A 15,575-nucleotide genomic window follows, 5' to 3' on the forward strand; every position below is an offset into this window, starting at 1 on the left:
TAATGTTTAAATTATATAATACACAGGTTGAGAAAAGAGTGTCTGTACATCTGGGAATAGTACTTAGATTATCCACAAATAAAAAGTTTGTTAAAAAATTTATAAGATACCTATAGTACATAATCTACAGTAACCCAAATTTAGATGAATAAATGTAACAATACAGTTTAGATATTAGAATCAGAATACTCTGGTAAATCACTCATGAAAAGTTATACAGAGAGTTGGTTGTAGAAAGCAAATATAGGAATGAATGTAGATTATCCCACAGTAATTGAGCATTTAGGACAGGTTGTCCCTTAGTAGATATAATCCATCAGAGAAGTATTTCAGTTACTTTCCGATATCTACTCGGTGAACGTAACTTTGTTCTCTGTGAACAAACTGATTTTAGGATATATTCACTATTTGAAATTATTTTGTGCATATAAATTTCTGCCAATAAATGGCTCAGTCTTTCTAAATTTTGCACTCTCCCCAGGATTCCTTTCAGTATCAAATATTTGTCAAGCTTTGTGACTTCTCACCAGTATATAATAGAGAATACCAACACCTGTTCCACATGGTATTGTTTTTATTCTCTGACATGGTACTGTTCCACATGGTATTGTTCTTTGTTTGGATGACCTGTCCTTTCAACACAACTTCCTCCTGAACCATATTTCTTTTTGCAATTAAATGAATCTTTGCCACAGGGCCAAAATTCTCTTTCTGCCCTGGCAATACTTTGCTTACATGAAAGTTCATAAAAAGCATACAATAAGTAATTTATAGCTTATGAACAAAAAAAATTGAATGAATAAGCGCATGAACTTGCCCATTATTGTTTGCTTCTGTTACAGAACACCATAACTGAAGAACTGAACAATACAATAGAGAATATCCTGACACGGGTCGTGGCTGAAGTAACAAGTATCTTATACCCAGCAGTAACTGAGTATGAAGAGAGAATTAAAGATACAGTATATACAATATCTGAAGAGTCAGCACTCTCTTCAGACAACTCTAGTAGCTGTAGCACATGTAATGGAGAGCTCTTTGATGTGTTTGCAAGTCTTCCATCCTCCAGTACCAGAAAGGTCATCTTTACAGATACAAGCATAAAAGCCACCAGCTCACCAAGTGATCTCAAGATAGTGACAGGAGGGAAACCAACTCCATTGCAATCTCAAAAATCATCTTTCACGTCTCTGTCAAAGAGCACACAGAGGTCTCTGGAAAGTGAATTTTGGAAAGAATGTGTTCACAAGGGGAAAACAGCAACACCACCTCAGTATCATACTGAATGTATTTCGAGATTGCGCCGGGAAGTTGTGGGCATGGGAGCTATGTCTGAGTTTCCCACAAAGACTTTCAACACAGAGAAGTTTCCTTTTAGCCAAACTTATTTTAAACGTGAATCGGCAACAAAAGATACCAAGCCAAAAAAAGGTCTGATTGGTGAGGATATTTTTTCAGACTTAAATCAAGATCTTCCTAAAGGAGGTATTTTTAAAAAAGTGTTTGACAAGCAAACAGTATCAGACGCAAATAACAATGACAACTTGAAAATGCTACAGGTGGCCGAGAATGTGGTCAAGGAAGTTTTTAGGAGAGTAAAAGATCTAAGTGATTCTGTCAGCATTTTAAAGAACGCTCCCATTGAGCTTAGTGAAAGGTTGTTCTGTAGTAGTTTTAAAAGAACTGAATTTCCTGAGACTTTTCATAAAGAGTTCCAGAAAGAAATTGGATTAGTTGCTAAAGAGATTGTAGCAACTGTTTTGGATAACTTTCACAAGTGTTTGGTGTCTAGCATCACTATGGCATCAGACCAAGAACCTGTAATAAGAAGGAAAGACCAGGTCCCTGGCAGAAGAACTAGCAGAGTTTCCAAATCAAAAAAAAATAAGATCATGCAAGCTGAATTGCCTGCTTATGACCCAACATTTTCTTCATTTACTATTGATAAAATATCCAAAGAGGCTGTGGAAAGTGTTGTATTCACACTAGAGTCATTTGTAGCCTTTCAGTTTAAACATGACTTTAAATGTAAATTTTCTGAAATAGTGAAACTCCCTGTTGAAAATATTTCTAGTGAACAACAGACACCATGCTTAAGGCCTCTCTCAACCCAGATAGCAAATGAAATAGAAGTATCATCTAAAGCATTTGAAGATGAAATGCCAGGAACTACAAGTAAAAGAACGCTGCCAACTTTAGAACAATTCCAGAGTTCATCGGATGTATCAAGGGTAAGCAGTATGATTACAAAGGAAAGCATAGAAAGTGCTATTGTCCAAGTGCAAGGTCTCCATTCAGAATTGAACATTTACGCTACAATTGCTGTTAATGATGTTCTTGAAATCTTCAAGCGGAAGCTAGAAAAAGAAATTAGCCAAAGGCAAACAATCCCATTGTATGATGACTCCGAAGAAAACATTATGGCAGGCGAGATAATTGGTGCTGTATTAGATCGATGTGCTCACCCTCAAACTGAAATTACTTTGGAACTGAAATCTGGGAATCTTGAAATGGAAAAGTCTGCACGAACATTTGGAAATAATAAAATTCATGGTCAAGGTGTTGCAATGTCAGAAGGAATAAAACTGCCTGCTAGAAAATTAAAAGAACTTGACCCAAGGGAAAATTTTCCACCTATCAATGTTCCTGGAATGGTGATTTATTCTGAGGAAGAAACAGAAATGGAAGAGGAAATTCCATCTCGTCTCTGTCCAACAATCCACAAATTCTCAGAGCGGGATGCTCACACGCCATCAGAGGTGACCAAAAAGTCTATGTACTACATGTCAGCTCCCACAGCAAGACCTTCTAGACCGTCGCTGGGAACAATAACTAAACAAAGAGCAGTTAGCTCCAGGATGACTCTACCTCCTATTGGTAAGCAGTTTCCAAGGAAACCCTTCTCTCCACTGGGCATAATGAAATCTCCCAGAGATGAAGCAAGGCATAGGCAGGTGTATGAAGAGCACTGCCGGTTCATGTCAACACATGAAACCAAGTATCAGCTATCACAATCACAGGATTGTGCATTACCTGCAATAGTAGTAGAAGAAATAATAAGTAAATTGGTGTCTACAATCTTAAACTCCGTTTGTAGCACAAGCCTGGAACACAAAAGATGTTTATCAAAAACTGAAGTGAATGAGATTACGGACACACTTAAACAGTCAGTAAAAAAAAGCATGTCCAAAAATAAAATCAGTCTTGTAGGAGCTACAGATGAAGACCAACATTTAAATCCAGAGTATGAAGATACTGTTAATCAAGTGGTTCAAAGCATTTACAATAGTGTCTTGCAAGAAACTGGATCTCAGCCAGCCCTTTATCAAGATGTCACAAGTTGCAGAACAATTTTTCCTGAACGAACAGCCAGTATAATAATAAATGAAATCTCCAGTGGTCAGCTAATACATTCTTTTAATGAACAGTCACCAACTGATAACTGCAGTACTATAGAGGTTGACAGTACTGCTGACAAAGATCTTTCATCAGTCTCCATTCAAATAAATATTGAGGCAGGAAGTTCTGGAGAGTCAATGAGGGATGCAAATGGGCATCTAGCAGAAACATTGCTACAAGAAGAGCTACCAGTTGAAATAATCGCTCATATTGGAGAAAAACCATTAGACATAGATCCAAATGTTATTTCAGACCATTTAGCAGTTATTTCCATAAAAACAGAGCCTATTGAGAAACTGAATGAAACATACATGAGTCATTCTGGACTAGAGCTACCACAACTAAGAAAAAAATCGATATCTAAGACAAGTATGCTAAGTACAGCTACTGAAAGTGATATAGAGAAAAGGAGAGAAAGACGGTCCTCTGTGAATGCTTTAGGACGACTAGATGTCAAACCAAAGGATGTAAGTAAAAAGAATGGGTAATTTTCATATGAAAATTGGTAAAAAATTGTTTATCATACTGTCACTATGATCCTGATCCAGGAAAGCATTTAAGCATTTAAGCATTTACTCACATGCTTAAGCAGGTTACGGGATTGGCAACTAGGGCCTCAATTCAGGAAAACACTTAAGTATATGCATAACATTAAGCATATGCTCCTGTCCTATTGAAGTCAATGGGATTTAAATATATGCTTAAAATTAAGCATATGTTTAAGTGCTTTGCTGAATCAAGGCCAAGTAGTCTGTTTTGGATATTGTATTTGATAGTTTATGTTGCCTTCATATTTTATTCTCATCTCTTTTCATTCAGAAAGTTTAAATACAATAGAGTGGGCAAAGTATATACTAAGAATATAATGTTGATTTCTTATCACGAGTGTGTTCAAAAGAGTCTTTGGCATCTTGGTAGCAAGTCTAGTCCTGATAGTAAAAGAGAGGTAGTGTGTCTAGTGGTTAGTGAAGGGAATTTAGAGTCAAGACTTCTAGATTAATATTCCCAAAACTGCTCCTGACTCTTGTGTGACCCGGAACAAATCACTCAGGGCCAGATTCTGATAGTCTTACTCAGGCTGAGTGGTACCATGCTTCTCCAGTTGTCTTATTAACTTAAATTGAACTACCCCTGGAGTAAGATGCTACCCCGCCTGAGTAAGGGTGGCAATATCTGGCACTGAGCCTCTCTCTGGCCTCCAACCTCTTTACTTGTGGTAAATTAGTAGATACTATGAGTGAAATCCTGTCCCCATTGAAGGCAATGGCAAAACTCCCATTGATGTCAGTGAGGGCAAGATTTCATCCTTCCGGGGGTCTGCTGTGTTTCCTCTCTTTTATGATAGCCTTTCCTGTGATTATCACCTCATCCAACAGAGTGAACAGCCTTTTATTTAAAAAAAAATGTTTCAAATACAAAGTCCTGGTTTTTCCTGCGTACTCAAATGGAGTAAAAACAATGTATCCATATGCAAGGCTAAAACAGTCTCCCCGTACCATCTTGTTTTATAATTAGCGCACAGTAGACAAATTGTACGAAAAACTACTCTGAAATATTGTTCTCTTCAAAAGTTGTCTCTTCAACAACAGGTCGTTTGCAGAAATTCATTTCAGAACCTGAAGAAACCTGATGTCACCAGGGTGGAACTTCTAAAAGATGTCAAGAGCAAGGAGGAACTTATTTTACGACTCGTCTCATATGATATTCAACATGATGAGGACGAGGATTTTGAACAAATTGTAAAAGTAGATTCCGCTTCGGTTTTTGAGAGCCAGATATATGCAGCAGGGAAAGAGGAAATCATGCCTGCTTATGAGAGTGCCCCTTTGGCTGATATGCAGAATAATTTAATTGCTGCCCAGGCCCCTGAGAAAGAGGATCAGTACAAGGTAAGTGGAGTACGTGAAACCTTTACTATTTCACCTGATTACACTGGGCCAAGTCCTGCTCCGATTAAAATCAATGATAAACCTTCCACTGAGTACAGGATCAGACCTCCAAGGATGCAAAGTGCAGCACACCCACACAGTCTGGCCATTTTCCATAGGGCTAAGCAAAAATAAGAGGCAGGTGTTGCAGAGATCAGAGCTATGTCCGGTCTTGTTTAAAATCCTCCTTCATGATCAGAAGAGGGAGAAAACAGAGAATTGAATTTGAAGTTGATACTGATCAACAAATATAGCTGAACACATGAACTGTACATCATATTACAAAATGGAAACATACAGGGCTTGTTAAAATGGTATGGACTTTTGCCTGACTTCTTGTCCCACATGGAATCTCACTCCCCTCTCTTATATCATTTATCCCTAACTTCATTATTTGTCCTTTGGATTATTTTTTAATCCAGGTGTTGCATAAATTATTTTCTAGCTTTTCATTAGAACTCCCCATGGGTCCACCTCCCCTTTATTGCCTTCCTCTGTGAGGCAGTACTATTCAGGTGATCTTATCATGAAGGGAACAAAAAGAGGCCCTAGAGAGGCAAGGAATAGAAGCAGGTGAGATGAGTGAGCCAGGAATTGGAATGTTGCGAGAAATAAATGTAATTGTTTTTCAGATTATGGAAGAAACAATATTAACTAACTTGGCAGGCCCTAAATTGGACATAGATCTGCTGTCTGCTCTAAGCAAGGGCATTCCATGTTTAAGGTAACTACTTTGATGCTAAAAATAAGGGAGGTATCTATGCATGAGGGTGGGAATTTCCAGAGGTCCCTGGGCAGGGCTGTCTCTAGATTTTATGGGGCTCTTTCTGAAGTAACACAAGGCTCCATCCAACTCTCTCCTCACCCCTGACCAGCCCCGAAACCCTGACCAGTAGCCCTGGCTACTCTGCTGGACAATAGGACCAAACTCCATGGCAATGACTCCTAAGTTCCTTGGCAAAGTTAATTTATTCTGTCACCATGAAATATCCTTCATTTCTGTCTTCCCATCTCCACACAAACATCCACAGCCACAGCTCACAATTGGAAATACTCACTGACAAAGTTTGGGGGTGGTTATTTTTGAGAGCGGTTTCTTTTGCTATGCTCCCCAGGCATCCTAGCCCCACTTCCCAGGGCAGAATGGCTCAGGGCGGCCATAGCTGGAATGCACGGTGTGGGTGCACCTTGCACCCACCTCCAGCAGATGCTGCAGACTGCGGCATGGGCTGCGCTTGTGAGCTGCTGAACTTCGTCAACTACTGCTGACTTTAAAGGGAAGGGAGGGGGTCAGCGCTTCTCAGGAGATACACAGGATGCAAGGGGCTAGACTACAGCAGTGTCAGACAATGCCCCTTTGCAGTCATGGTAAGTTATCAGTGGCACTAGCTGGTTTCAGTATAGAACTCTATTTAACATTACAGGCCAGGTGTTGGGGTCTGGCTGAACCACACACAGCATTGGTAGGGGGACATAAAATTTACCTTCGCACTCTGCCAGTCTAGGGGCTGCTGACTGCAGGACCAGTCTCTAGTACTGCTCTAACTTATACCAGATTCCAGCACCCATAAGCAGCCAAAACCTCAGCTAGAGATCAGTGCACAGGGGCAATCTGGGCACATTGCCTTTCCTCTGGCCATGCCTCCTTTGCTATCAGCAAGGAGAATGGGAGCTGGCATAAGAGGCCATATAGCAGCCCTATGCCCTCTGGTGCTGGGGTGTTCCTCTTGGGGCTAGATACATCAGCTGTACATTCAGAATTCTCTAATGGTGTTGCACAAAGTGACTGCACCATGCTGGGCAACCCAGCCTGGTGTTTGAAACCCTATCCTGCTGCTGGACCGGTGGAAGAAGCTCCCAGTATTCTCTCCCCCATATAGTGCTTCCGAGCAGTAGAGCAAAGATGTGTCCCAAAGCAGGAAAGAAAGGAAGCTCTGGGAGTGACTCTCTGACACCTTCAGTTGCTTGTAACACTAATTTTATGAAGCAAATTTCTGCAAGCATATCCAGGCAGTGCCCTCCCTGTAGACAAAGTGCTGGGAATGCCTATTGCTTAATTGTTATGCACCGATGGAGATGCACTGAGCTCTGTACCAGGTACAAAGTGCAGACAGACCCTGCGAGTGCTGACCAACCCAAATAAGATTTGAAGACTAAAAATGCTATAAAAGTGCTAGACCTTATTACTCTTTATCACTATTATTTATAGTTAAAATTACTTTCTTCTGTTGTTTTTCAGTGAGAGTGTTGAAGAAACATCGCCAGTTCCTGAGACCCAGGACAAAGGTGAATGTTTGATTTTTTTACTTATTTCAGAGTTTGAAGTTTTTTCTTAATCTGAATACTGATATTTTGTATGCAATAAAATGCTATTGCACACACAAAAACTAAATTAAAAGAACATTATTAAGGTTGGAAAGTCAAGCACTCAAAAGTTAGGAAATGTCAGAATTAATGTTACCTGTGTGACTTTAATTCAGCCCCCTTGTGTGTATGCATGGTACAGTCTTCAGTTACATGATCACATACTGTTTTTTCCACAAGATCCCTGTGGATAGACCCACTCTGGGGTTGTTCCTTAGTACTATTCTTTAAATATAGCTTTTTGTGTGGCGTTTTCTAGGATTTTTAAAAAAAGCAAACTGGAAAAACAGAAATTCCATCATGTGGCATCGTACTGACACCCACATGGGTCATCAGCAGGGTTAGAACTTTTATGTCCACTGCTCAGACCTTTGCCACCTGAGTTAACAGAGTAACTAATAGCCGTTATACTCTATGTGGACCAGCTTAGAGGAGGAGAAGACACTTTGCTAGTGGACTTCACAGATATTTGCTGACAGCAGAGGAATGGTGAGACTCAGAAATCTTATGTGCCATTCCAGTCTCTGTGCTTTACAGGGCAGATTCATCTATCACTTCTCCTCCAATCTATCCCTGTCCTAGTCCTGTCTCTTCCCTACCTCTGGCTCCTCATCTCTGTCCCATTCTCCTAATGGAGTAAGTCCCAGTATCTTCTCCGTAGACCTCTCACCCCTCATTGCCCAACCTGTCTCCCACTCTGGACCCAGTCCCAATCTTCCCACTGCTCCCAGGCCCAGTCTCCTTGGCTAGCCATTTGCAGTTTCCTCACCATCCATCTCCGGCTCCTTGTCTCCAGACTGCTTTCACATCCAGTCCCCGTTCCTCATTCTTGGCTCCTTGTCTGATCAGTCTCTCTCCCCCTGCCCCAGTTCCAATCGCCCCCCCCCCACCTGTGCTCCTCATCCCCACTAGCTCCCAGTCTCAGTCTCCTGTCCCAGGCTCCTCATCCAGTCTGTCTCCCACTCCCCATCTTCTTGTCCCAGGCTCTTTGCCCAGCCAGTTCCAGTTCTTCGCCCTCATCCTGCTCTTCTTCAGAACTGTCTCCCCTCTCTCCATCTCCTTCCTGCTCACTGGTTCCCAGTTCCAATCCCATTGCCCAGCCAGTCTCAGTCTCATCCCAGCTCCTCAGCTGATCTCAGTCTCTCCACCTACCCACCAGCTCCCAGCCCCTCCCTCCCCCCATTTCTTTCTCTGCCTCCCAGTTCCAGTCTCCTTGCCCAGACAGTCCAGATTCACTGACTACTCCCAGTTCTAGTTGTCCCCCATGTCCACCTGTCTCCCATCTTCATCCCCCACTCCTCCCTCGGCTCCTTGTCCTACTTTACTGAGACAGAGCCTGCCTGTCCTGTGATGCCCTTATTGCTGGACCTAGGCAGCGTGAAGGAGGAAGCTGCCTGAATCGAATGCAGGGGATACAAGGACTGGATCTGGTAAGGTGGGGGGAGTGAAATGACTGATATACCAGCCTTTGGGGATGATCTTACCGGGGGTTGCTTGGAACATATCGGCTGTAGCACGTGTTTGAATAAGAACCCCTTTTCACTTCCTGCTTCCGGGGGGTAGTTTTGGCTTCCTTGGAACACAGTGCTTGACAAGCATGGTGCATCAGTAAAGGCTGCTGTAATGGATACAGGCCTTGAAACAATTGCACTATTTCTATGATTAAAATCCACTAATGACTTGCAGAAATGGAGCATAAACTATCACTGATAAACTTTATGGGTTTATCCTTCTCTGTTCCCCCATCTTATTCCATGTATTGTTACTGTTGCCAGGGCCAGCTCTATGCACCAGCAAAGCAAGCAAGTGCTTGGGGCGGCGCATTTGCAGGGGCGGCATTCGGGCCATCCGTGTGTATGTGTGTGTGTGTTTGGGGGCAGGCCCTGTGGCCACTCACCCAGGTAGACGCTGTCCCGGCCCCCAAGCTGATGTCGAAGTCCAGGTGGAAGAGCCGCAGCGGGTGGCCAAAGCTGGCCCTGGAACTGGGGTCCAGCAGCAGCGCGTCGTGCGCGGGGGACGCCCTGGGGCCGCTGTGGTTTGTGCCACCGGGCCTGGGCGGGCCATCTGGCGGGCTCCAACACATGGAGCGGAGGACACTTGGGCTGGGGTCCACCCCGCGGGGCGCACAGAGCCGCCTGCAAGTGCTGCAGGGCGGTCGCCCCCCAGTGCCGCAGCCAGGGCTGGGCAAAGTGGCCCGAGCCACCCAGGGGCTGCGGCAGGGTGGCCAGGAGCAGCAGCGGGGCCATAGAGGGGACCGGTGCCCGGGGCGCTGCCGTGCGAGACCCACGTCCCGCTCTCTGGGGCTCCGTTCCCCGCCGGCCGCTCCCTCTGAGGCTGCCCTGCCCCGGCTCCTCAGCCCCCTGCCGGGGCGGTCCCCCCGGCTCTGCCATCCCAATTCCCGGCTGGTCTTGGAGACCTGAGTCCCAGCTGGAGGGACCCTGGGCTGAGGCGCGGCCCGGGAGCCCCGCTGCTTACCCCGACCCTGCCAGCGCCAGACTGGCTGGAGGTGAGGGAGGAGCGGGCAGAGAGTCAGGGCCCCCCTGGGCGCTGGGAAGGAGTTGGGTGGATGCAGCCTCCGCCCCTGCTAGTGTCATGAGCGGGATGCTGATGACCTGCCCTGGGAGCGAGTTACCAGTGACCCAGGCCTGGGGCAGCAGGAGGGTGCAGGTGATGGTGGTGGTGGGGAGAGCCCAGGGCTGGGGCGACAGCGGGGGTGTAGTTGGGGGGGGAGGGCACTGGTGGAGGATAAAAGGGGGGACCCAGAGCTGGGGTGGCAGGGGGTGCGGGTGTGGGAGGAAGAACCCAGGACTCGGGCAGCAGGGGGGTGCGGGGTGGGGGGAGCCCAGGGCTGGGGTGGGGGGCAGCAAAAAAAATTTTTGCTTGGGGCACCAAAAATCTAGAGCCGGCCCTGACTGTTGCTTATTTATTATGGCAGCACCTACAGGCTAGGGCCTCTTTGTCCTAGGTACTGTAAAAACGTGCCCCGAAAGTAAAAAGCCCCCTGAATGTAAGCAAAACTCCTAAAGGTAAAAGACAGTCCCCACTATATTTACAAACACATCATGAGAGAAAAGAGGCAAGATACTGCTCTCCAGTAATGCTAGAAGAGTGATGCAATGTGTAAGAACTTGAAGTGGAAACTAGAGATGGTTGAACAAACGATGTCTGTGTTCTCGTTGACAGATCCATATGTTAACACGCCCCATGCTCAGGATACTGAAGACACATTAAGGACTTCTGAGGTAAATCTGTTTTAAAATAGTTTTACATGAGAGGTACTCCTTGTATACAGCTTTTGGCAATGAGCATAGAGCAGGCAGCCGGGGACCCAATCAGGAGTGGAAGGAGAGGCTAGAAAGCACAGCAGGAAAGGGCCAGAAGGAAACGCAGTGGGGACAGTTGGAGAAAACAAGGGGGAAGCACAGAGAAACTGGGGATATTCAGAGAAAGAGGGACGCAGTAGAGGGAACAGGGAATGGGTGGAGCTGAGGTTCCCACACAAAAGGTGGATGGATCCACGGTTTACTCAAAATATGGATATTTAAATGTTATATAAGGAGCTGAAATTCCATCTAGTGACTTCCCTCTTGTCATTCCTGGCATCACCAGGACCCTGGATGGAATTACAGCCCCTCCCCCCAATGACTCCACAGCTGCCTGTTATACTCTCTGTACCTGCAGAGGAGCAGTTAAACCCTCAGAAAGGTGTACAATGAGCAGGCCATTTCCTCCTGTGTCAAACAGAACCTTTCCCAGACAGATTGCTGCCGTCTTCCTGTCTCTTCTAGGAGCCATGTTTCTTCGCCATCTAAGCCCCAGCTTGTGCTGCTGTGACTGTGCTGGCCACCAAGCACTAGCAGTGCTGTCAGGTGCAGGGCCAGAGATGGGACTCCTGTCACACTGATATACTAGGTCAGTTGTACAAGGAGGCAGCTGGGTTACTTGTGCCTTTTTTTAAAAATAACCCCCAAATACCCAACCTCAGGGGGTAGTACGTAGGACTCCAGGACTCCTAGCGACTGGAGTCTCAGTGGGACTGGCCAGTTGGGGAAAAGGGATTGTAGGGTATGTCTAGAACAGGGGTTCTCAACCTTTTTCTTTCTGAGCCCCTCCCCCCCAACATGCTATAAAAACTCCGCAGCCCACTTGTGCCACAACAACTGTTTGTCTGCATATAAAAGCCAGGACCAGTATTAGGGGGTAGCAAGCAGGACAACTGCTTGGGGCCCATGCCACAGGGGGCCCCATAAAGCTAAGTTGCTCAGGCTTCAGCTTCAGCCTTGAGTGGCGGGGCTAAGGGCTTCACCCCACATGGGGGTGCGGAAGGCTTCAGCTTTCTGCCCTGAGCCCCAGCAAGTCCAATGCCAGCCCTGCTTGGCGGACCCCCTGAAACCTGCTCGTGGCCCCCCAGGGGGCCCTGGACCTGTAGGTGAGAACCATTGGTCTAGAATAACCTTGGGATGTAATTGCGGCTTGAGCTGACATACCCGAGCTAGCTTTGATCTAGCTAGCTTGGGTCCTAGAGCAATGAAGCCACTATACAAACCCACTCAGAACCCTGGGCAATTACTCCTGGGGCTAGCCCATGCAGAAGCCCATGGTACCACAGCTGCTCCAGTATCCAAGCTAGTTAATTAAAGCTGGCGTGGATATGTGTACACGAGCTGCCATCACACCCTGTGATTACAGCGTAGACATACCCTTACAGGCTGTATGTGCCGCCACCCAAACAAATGTGATCAAAAATCGGGTCACCTTATTTTATGCATCTGCACAACAGCATCATCTTCTAATACACACAGCTATTCAGAGTAGCCTATCCAAAGGGGTCAGAAGAGAGAAAGTAGACGAGAAGGATTTGTGATGAACCAGCTATTAGCTCAGCAAGTTGTAAGCTTGTAACATCTTTTCACTAAACCTCGGCTAGCTTGGGTCTCAGATTGCTCCCCCTCTTTTCTATTGATAAGACAAACCTGGGCTGAGTAAAAGGAAAGAGCCGATAATGCTCATGGGATATGGCTCCACGGGCTAGTAGTGGCATCAGAAGCAGATACTGGAGTCTTTCTTTAGACTGAAGGTGAGCTGCAAAGGACTTTCTAAAACACTGGGTTTGTGCCCTTTTTTGCTGCTTTCTCTTGGATGCAGAATACTTGGAGGGGTTATTTAAAAACAAACAACCCCCCCCCCTCTTTTCTTTAACCTTTACAAATATTAGGCATGTCAAGCCTGGTCTTCTCTGATTTTGCTAGAGAACAGGTTGGGGTCTTCCATGTCTATTATGAGCTTCTACACCTCAGCTAACAGGGTGGTGATGTGCAATCTCTAACAAAAACACTCCTGTCTCCCAAGTGTTCAACAGTCACAGGAGTCAAATAGGTGTAAAACCAAAAAAAAAAACCAATCTGAGTCTGGCTAAAAATCCCTTCTCTTCCCTGTTGCTAAACTTTCACTCCTGTGATTTTTCTTGTTCTCTAGTTGCTAGCAGGGTGGAGAAGGCCTGAATTTCTAAAATGAAAAAAGAAAACAGAAATCTTTTTGGAATAATTATTTCAGGGCTTTTTCATAAAGAAGCAATAAATAGCAGTAGCCCCAGTTTTTCTGCCCTCTGCAGGTCTCTGCTAGACAGGAGAAAGATTTGGACTTACGGTCAGTCTGCTCCTGACTATGCGTTATCAGCCCTTGTGGGATCAGCCTTGAGGTCTCATTTACCTAAAAGGAGACAAATGCACGGACTGATGGGTGAAGACACAAATACTCAGAGGGATCCATGCCACTGGCCATTACTTACAGTCCAGTAACAAAGTCTTGTTATTTTCCGAGACATGGTCCAGTGGACCCTAAAAGTAGAAAACATGAGTCAGTTGTTACTTTTCCCATCCTTCAGTGAAAACATCTTCATCCCCCTGAGCTGCTTTCACCCCAACTGGTATTTATAATAATTCACAAGCTCCAAGCTAAAGTGGCAAATGCTTGGGGAAACTGGAGCCAATACAACAGCTGTAGCTCATGTGAATAGTCACCTTAACTTAAGGATGGGGTCAGTAATGAGGAGGGCTGATATTTACATGGTCCCAGGAAATGGTTTGGATTGAATTTGTTAAAAGAAATCAATAGGGTGCTGTTCTTTGCCTGGCCAGATGGCAGCCTCCCTTCAAGATCCCTGTGTGCTCATCAAGTAATCCAGGCACTGGGCTAGAAGGTCAGCTCTTTTGTTGTCCAGCAGCTGGGGTTAGAGACCGCTTAGAAAACTGTGACACCCTAATCCACATGCTGAAGAGGCTATAATTACATCTAGTGCCTCCAGCCTCATTCCTGTCATTACCAGAACTACAGCTGGAATTACACCCCCCCCCCCCCCCAGTTAAGAGCTTCTTGTTATTCATTCGGTAGCTGTATAGCTCTGAAGAGCATGAATGAGACAGAATCATACACTGACTCTTTACTCTTCTCATGGTGCAGTTTGCCTTACCCTACGAAGACGCTGGAAATAAAGGCTGCTCATTACAAGAGAAAACAGGTACTTATATGACCCCCATCACTGTCTGTACCTATATATCTAGGTACTTATATGACCCCCATCATTGTCTGATCTAAGTGCATCCCAATTGTTAATGGCTTTTAGACTCTCAGAACCCCGGAGAGGTAGGGACATATCATCCCTATTTGACAGGCTGGTAATTGAAGCACAGGGTGAATTAAATGACTTGCCCAAGGTCACACAGGCAATCTGTGGTTGAGCCAAGAATTGAACCCCTGACCTACCTGCAACCTAGTCCAGTGTTCTACCCACTAGACTATCTTTCTTACCCCCAACTAGCCTTTCACTGACAGTATTTCATCAAATCTATAATTACTGGTTAGCACACTGTTGTCTATACAGAGCTTAGCCATAGTTTATTACTATCCTCCCTGGCTGCCAATATGGTGCAAGAGTGCAGAGTTTATATGGTACATATTGACATGTCATACCCCTGTTTTGTTTCCTCCACAGGAGATGCTGCTGTTTCAGAGTCCTCCACTCCCAGTTCAGGGGCTTCAGTGCCTGAGAAGGTGCCTGGTGTTCTGTCCACAGTTTTCTCACAATCATGCAGCAGCACAAGCGACATTTCATCACCAACCCCAGCGACCCCTTAGAAAATTCATACCAGATGCAAAACTTGTATGTCAAAGAGAATAAATCGCATATTCAACTATTTGGGTTTGGGTGTTCGTCAGTTACTTTAGTGATTAATTGTAGATTAAATCTCATGGAGTTAAACAAACCCTAATAGAAGAAAGAGACAAATGCAGGGAAACCTAAACAAAAGGACTAGTGAGTTATTCTTTTTACAGGTGGAAGATGTCACAGCCCAGCTGCCTGCCATCCTGTCCAACCTAATGGACAGCTGGGAGTGCTGTCATGGAGGCCAGCAGACATCTCAACGTCCTTCTTCAGAGCAGCAGCAAACTTAGTGCTCCTGTTCTTCGGTGACATAAGGTACCGGGAACTAACTGCTTTCCCTGGCTTGTGCCAGGTGCTAATGCACAGGGCCGGCTCCAGGCACCAGCTTAATAAGCAGGTGCTTGGGGCGGCCAAGGGAGAGGGGCAGCACCTGTGGCAATTCGGGGGCGGCAGGTCCCTCACTCCCTCTAGGAGCGAAGGACCTGCCGCTGAACTGCCACCGCCGATTGCGGCTTTTTTTTTTTTTTTTTGCTTGGGGCGGCAGAAATGCTGGAGCCGGCCCTGCTAATGCAGCACATTTAGCTGCGTTGGTAAACATAATGCTTTGTGGCTTCTGCATCAGAGAGACAGGTGCTGGTATAGCTGTGTTTGTTAGGATGAGCCCTGCTGTCATGTGTACCAGAGACAACCATGCTGTAGCCATGAGCAGTTAGATAGCCCTG

General features: G+C 45.4%; 1 protein-coding gene across 2 annotated transcripts in view; it reads left to right on the forward strand.

Moving 5' to 3' along the window:
• Window positions 1-15,315, forward strand: part of LOC101941434 (fibrous sheath-interacting protein 2-like) — a 75,922-nt gene extending 60,607 nt beyond the window's left edge. Inside the window, exons 16-22 of one of the 2 annotated variants that reach the window (XM_065556481.1) lie at window positions 843-3,866; window positions 4,989-5,288; window positions 5,960-6,051; window positions 7,567-7,613; window positions 10,875-10,933; window positions 14,151-14,208; window positions 14,683-15,315. In XM_065556481.1, the coding sequence (XP_065412553.1) occupies window positions 843-3,866; window positions 4,989-5,288; window positions 5,960-6,051; window positions 7,567-7,613; window positions 10,875-10,933; window positions 14,151-14,208; window positions 14,683-14,825 (3,723 nt within the window). In that variant the 3' untranslated portion in view covers window positions 14,826-15,315. The remainder of the gene's footprint in view (window positions 1-842; window positions 3,867-4,988; window positions 5,289-5,959; window positions 6,052-7,566; window positions 7,614-10,874; window positions 10,934-14,150; window positions 14,209-14,682) is intronic. The other variant, XM_065556480.1, reaches the window with a different exon arrangement.
• Window positions 15,316-15,575: the final 260 nt, after the last annotated feature.

This window comes from Chrysemys picta, chromosome 9, assembly GCF_011386835.1.
Source record: "Chrysemys picta bellii isolate R12L10 chromosome 9, ASM1138683v2, whole genome shotgun sequence".
NCBI classification, from domain to species: Eukaryota; Metazoa; Chordata; order Testudines; family Emydidae; genus Chrysemys; species Chrysemys picta.